General features: G+C 39.1%; 1 protein-coding gene across 1 annotated transcript; it reads right to left on the bottom strand.

Moving 5' to 3' along the window:
* Positions 1-1,490: 1,490 nt before the first annotated feature.
* LOC125774644 (hydroxylysine kinase) lies at positions 1,491-6,107 on the bottom strand. Its single transcript, XM_049444772.1, has 4 exons — positions 5,415-6,107; positions 4,709-5,033; positions 2,038-2,460; positions 1,491-1,957 (listed from the first exon to the last, which is right to left on the bottom strand). The coding sequence occupies exons 1-4, from the start codon at positions 5,702-5,704 to the stop codon at positions 1,760-1,762; spliced, it is 1,236 nt and encodes a 411-aa protein (XP_049300729.1). The 5' UTR covers positions 5,705-6,107; the 3' UTR covers positions 1,491-1,759.
* Between the last annotated feature and the right edge of the window lie 18 nt (positions 6,108-6,125).

Raw genomic sequence — 6,125 nt, 5'->3', positions numbered from 1 at the left:
TTATCAGTTGAATTTGTGTTTTGGTCTCTGTATTCAACATTGTCTACCTTTGCACCACCTAATCCTTCGCGTCACTGTACATGTACAACAACAACAAAATGGAGAGGAAATTGAAATTGTCCGGATATGAATGGTGCTGCATTGCCCAAAAACCGCGCATTCATGGTTCACATATTTTCGCAGCAAATATCAATCAAACAGAGGTTGGCATGCTGTGATAGCCAAACTGCATATTGTCATGGCAACAGACTGCTAAACGAAGTCTGATGTTGATGTTGATTGGCAGCCCTCATCAGCAAATTCAAGTTTGAATTAAACTTATCTTTACGCTTGAAGGAAACTAGAGACTCAAAACAAAACCTTACTGATATAGAAACGTTCAATTTAACAGGGTCCTCCGTTACTAAACTTCTACAGAATAGTTCTCGTGCCTTCTGTGGAAGGAAATACATGTTCAAATATGCGGATAATTTGGTAACATATGAAAAATGTCACATGTCTAACAGAACTCACTGAACTTTGGAACTGAGCAAAAAAAAAAACAAATGAAAAAAGCGGAAAGTTATAATGACCATAAAAATGAAAACTCTCGCTAGCTTGCACACCTCTATGCAAAAGTTTACGTGTGTATCACAGCTGGTGGAGCATTTTTCGATAGATGAACTTTACAGTATTCTAGGCAATCGATTAAAAACTTCCTTATCGATGGAACCAGATTGTACGGAAAGTTGGGCAATTATCTGAATCTATGACAGCATCCAAAAATCCCATACAAACTCTAAACCACTATTAATAGTAGTACTTTGGTTTCTTTACATTTCACGTTTGTGGTTACGGGGTACGGTTAAAATAATGTAATAGATTGCTAACCACCGGTCTTTCATTTGCATGTTAATTTTTTTTTGCTGCTCTGCCAGTATAATAATCATTACCATGGCCATTCAGCTTCATTCAAGAAGCCATCATGGCAGTGGTGGTATCATATCAAAATGGTCAATGTACGATGTCTGCTCATTGAATAAAAAATAAATGAACAATCCTGAATTCTAAACTTTAAGGCAATAAAAATAGTATGTGATAAATGACACCGGTTCCATACGACAGAACCATGTATCAAATCCCATCCGGATCGTCCCTCCGTAGCAAGGACTGTGACTATTCGGCTACGTGGTAAAAATAAGTGAGCCAACAAGGGAGAGAGAGAAGGGGGTTCAGTAAATGCCAAATATGCTATCGAAAGCTGACTCATCCAAAGAATATTATCTCTATGTATTTATGTTAACATGTCATCATAATATTTTTCATAATTTATAAAACTAAATTTGAAAAAAAAATGCTTAACTATATTCGCTTAAGAAAGAAAGAGATAAACCGCCAATATCGAATGATCCCGTTACGAGCCGATGCAAGCAGTTCGATTATAAATATAACTATTTATGGTTTTTTAGAGTTTTAAAAGTTTTTCTCTCATTTAAACAACTCGTTGTAAATTGTCCAAAAGAGCACAATAGCGCCCAAAAAGCAATTTTATTGTTCTGTTTATTGTTGTTTCAAGCCCATTCGCTCTACCAAAAGCACTAAAAGTTTAGTGAAATGCCACTTTTTTCTAAAATTATTGCTTCTTTACTATTGCTGTTAATTGATCTTTCAGATATATTATTTCAAACTACAACGTTCAAGTTTATAACTACAGCTGTAATACACATGCAGTACCTCTGCTATGGTGCCAAATTGACTCAAATCACCTATCGGTTTCATCTCATGAGCTACATGTTAAATATTCCTCTGCAATTGAATTCCATCGCTCCACAATATCTTTGTCCGTTTCGCTCCACAGTGCTTCCAGCACGTTCCATCCACGCGTTTGTGAGGAAAGAATATATTGATTACTTGCGTCGACTGTAGCCGTGTACAGTCCTAGCACAAGACTTTGGCATAGACGGGCGGCGATGCAAACCTTTTTTGTAAAATTTTGAAAAGAGAAAAGCAGTTAAAGCATCAATTAGAGTATTTTGTAACCGTTCCGTTTCCACTTACCCTAAGTATTTCTTTTTCATGCTGGGGAATCAATCGTATCATGCTGTAGCCAGCTATCACCAACCCACCAGTATTAAGATCGTTTGCTTCCAAAATCATGTACGTCATTGCAATGGCCAGCTCGAACACGTAACGTGAGTAGCACACGTCACCGAAATCGATTATGCCCACTATTTCATATTCTTTGCTGTTTGATGGCTTTTTGTTAACAATTACATTATGCTCGTTGAAATCACCGTAGATCACACCCTGCTCGCACTCGCTTAAATTCGGTATAACACGCCGTTGAAATGCGTCCAGCACCTGTTCCACGATACCTTTATGATGTTCGTCTTTTATTACGTAGAGGAAATCTTTTAGCTGCAGAAAATTGTCCAGCATCCAAATGGATTGTCGTTTCATAACCATTTCCTTATCGATGGACTGTTGAGTAAAAGGGAGATTTGTGCGAAAACATCAATACTTAACTGTGAGTGGAGTTGGCATAGACAAATACAATTTGTTGCATTGAGAAACATGATTATAAACGAAACATCTATTTGTTTACCAAATCAATAATGAATAATAATTAAAAGGTAATGTAAAATATGTAACGGACCGGTAGTTATTTTATTAGAAAAGGTACCGGTACCCACTCACATGGTTACTGTGGACCTGTTCATTGTGTGTGCAAATCCGTCGTGTAGCTGTTTGCTTTCCTTGTTATTCTAACACGTATACCGGGGTACCTGGTTGCTGTACATGGCCTTCGCCGAGAGAAATGTGTCTTCTGTGTCTGTGTGTGAAACTGTTTTTTTGCAGTTAAGTTGTCTTCTTTTAAACACCCATTTTTTCAGTTTTTGCCGTAAATAACAATGCCACAATTTGGTTTGCCTTCAATCTAATTCTAATTTATAATATATTTCTAGAACAAAGTGAGCCAGATCTTTGAAAAATCTTGATCTATAGTTTGGTTCATTCAGAAATGGGGCACTTTGCATCGCGTATATCTTTAATATCATTCATCCAATTGAAATACTTAATGGCTATGAATGATAGGTTTTGATACAATATATTTAAAAAATGAAAAAAAAATCTTTGCTTTTACGAAGAAATTCTCGGAAAAACAGAAAAGTTTCTGTTGATTCCGCACATCAACCGGCGCACAGCTGCTTCAGCCACTGTTCTAGCCAGTAATTTCTACCAATTCTTCACTTGCTTTATGTCCTTACTAACTGCCCCTTTTTCTTTAATTTTTGTTTCATTACTGCCCAATATAGCTCTATTGGACGAAACTGCGGGTAATTTGATAGATTCATTTTTTTTGTTATGAATTGCACACCATTATCGTTGTACCATTATAGCACGTCCTTCAGGCGGGTCGCTAGATCAGGCCAAAACATGACTGGACCATCATGAGACATAATAAATAGTTAAATCGTTTCTTAAGACACTTCTTCTTATACAAATCCAAATTCATGTTCTTATTTATCACGAACACTTTGGTCTTTTTGACACATGAGCAGATTCCTTGCCAAATCATAAAATTTTAAGCGAATTTATTGACAAAAACAAATTTGATCCTATTTGGAAAGCTGCCGCGACCATAAGCCTTATAAAATTTAACCCCCGGAATTTGTAAAAAAGGCTTTCATGGAGGTTTTATCGTCCATCAAAGTGCAACCGCACGGTTTGGTCAGCACCTGATCGTACTACTTCCGAGCCTGATTTCCGGCCATTGTTTGTTGTTTCAAATTTTGATTGGGTAGTTTACTTGCTGAAAAACATTTAAAAACCTTCTCGAAGTCGGATTCACCGTACAATAGAGCGATCGGCGTTAAGGTTTTTGGCCAAAAACGTAGCCCGGGATGTTTGGGTTAGCCTTGATTTTCCGAATAACTCTCAATCGCAGTACACGATTCTCGGTTCCACTTCGTCGCTTAGTTTGCACCTTACGGACAGTTGTATGTGTCTCCTTGCACTTATTAACCACTCGCGCAACAGTCAACTTAGACAAAGTCAACTTAGGCCAGGTCCCTAGATGACACTTATGGATTATGCAGATAACTGTGCACAATTAGTTTTCGCTTCTCCTCTTGCATGTCGCATATCTTGGAGCACAAATAAAATTGAAAGAAAATTTTACTAAGTGAAATGATTACTATTGTCAACAAACGCAGTTAAAAGTTTCCATTTTTGTCCACGAGGGAAGCCATTCCTAAATGAACCAAGCCTTAGTACTTTTCTGTAACGGTTCCGATTCTCCAGGTTCGACCTAAGTACCTTTCTACTATTTCCTCTAGAAGTCGTTGCAATTTTATTGTTAACTGGAGAACTAATTTTAAAATTCAAATAATTAAATTTTGATTAATTAAAAATTAATGGATGATAGTTAATTAATCAATAATTATTGTTAATTAGTAATTAAGAGTAACACAAACGGTAGGAAAAATCGATCGAAAACCCAAAACCAACGACAATTGTAGTGCTAATCACGTAAAAAGATCCGTTCTTGTCCATTAGTTTAAATACTAATCATAATTTATATTATCCTTTTTCTGCAGATCACAGCGCCAGAATGCGTGAAAGTGCTGGACACTTTATAGATAACGATAGCGCTACTCCCGAAGTACCCTCCTACAATGGAGATTCCAAAACAAAAACATTATTCGCACCACCGGTACATACTCACCTTCAGAGCGGAATCGATCCGTGCAATAAACTGTCCCGCCTGATAAAACAAACTGTCCGGATGCGGTACACCGTGGAACACCTTCCCCGGTATATATTCCAGCAGCCGTACGATGTGCTTCGATTCGCCCAGTTTCTCCACCGAATGATACTTGCCGTAAATGTTCTGCGCCGGTACAGGGCATTTGATGCCACGCTTGTTCAGATGCAGCATGATTTCGTTTTGCGCATGAAAGAACGATTCATCGCTCGAATCGAGCGAATTCGCTATCTTCATCACGTAACCGCTCGGGCTGATTGATTTCAGTATTGGATTTTTGACATAGCTGCAAGATGCAAATGGAAGCAAGAAATGAGAACAAAATTAAAAACCAAGCCTATCAAGGTCAACCGCCACCAATTGTCCACAAGCTGACAATTTAATTTCCCCTTCCCCTGCCTCCTGACCAACGTCGCTGTCAATCGATGGTAACCACCCTCTTGCGCGTTGTTGCGCACGATGATGACATGACATTCGAGACAAAATTAACAAAACCTTAATCACGTGTTCCCCATGGCATGTAACGAGACAGTTTTGCTTTCGGAACTGTGTCGGTTCGATGGTCTATTGTAATTCTGTCTCATTTAAACTAACAGTGAAACATTTTTTTCTCTCCCTTCTCACACCGTATCGACAGTAACTGTTGAGATTTTCAACCTGTACTCACCTATCGGCCTGGATCATGAAATTGCGGTCATCGTATGAATCGAGCTCACACATTTCCAGCACTATGATTCCATAAAGGCGTTCTGCAAGTTTGCGCACCTCCTCTTCGCTTACCATCGGCCGTATCTGAGAGCCTGGTTTCAGCGTTCCCTCAGCCTTCAGTTCCTCGCAATGTTGAGTCTCCTCCGCACTGCAGTTAGATGCAGTTGGAGTTTCGCCATTGTCACTCGCATTGTCGCCTTGCGCATCTTCAACCAGACTGCGCTTTTTGACGATAGTTTTCATCTCCATTTAGTGTGCAAGTAAATTTCACTTTCTTGTTCAATTACGCTGTCACTTTCCCGATTGTAGATTGCTCTCAGAGCAGTTTGGTTACTTTGTCGAAATGATGTCTTCAGTTCAAACAATTGATATGGTAAAGCCGCTTCCACTCGGCAGAGATTACGAACCCAGCTTGAGCCTATCCCCGTACGACTGTTCAGCAAGGTTTCTGAACGCTTACTATGAATATGTGCGCACGATCTGTTCTGCGAACGAAGCGATCACGAACTGATTGGTGGACAATCAGTGGAAAGGGCTCACTGGTGCTCACATTGCGCGCTGCGCCACACCATATACATGCTTCGTATGCTGCTGATCCCCGCGGCGACTATCTTGTTAGTGTGCGAGCGATAAAGAAAAAGATAAATCAACTGTCGTGATTGCAGAGTGA

The sequence above is a fragment of the Anopheles funestus genome, chromosome 2RL (genome assembly GCF_943734845.2).
Source record: "Anopheles funestus chromosome 2RL, idAnoFuneDA-416_04, whole genome shotgun sequence".
Classification (NCBI taxonomy): domain Eukaryota; kingdom Metazoa; phylum Arthropoda; class Insecta; order Diptera; family Culicidae; genus Anopheles; species Anopheles funestus.
This window is presented reverse-complemented; position numbering and strand designations above follow the sequence as displayed.

Bases quoted from the DNA above. Each gene is read 5' to 3' on its own strand.
- LOC125774644 (XM_049444772.1), bottom strand. From the start codon at position 5,704: ATGGAGATGAAAACTATCGTCAAAAAGCGCAGTCTGGTTGAAGATGCG. The intron at 5,034-5,414 runs GTGAGTACAGGT...TGCATCTTGCAG, and splicing joins TTCATGATCCAGGCCGATAG to CTATGTCAAAAATCCAATAC. The intron at 1,958-2,037 runs GTAAGTGGAAAC...TTTACAAAAAAG, and splicing joins ATGAAAAAGAAATACTTAGG to GTTTGCATCGCCGCCCGTCT.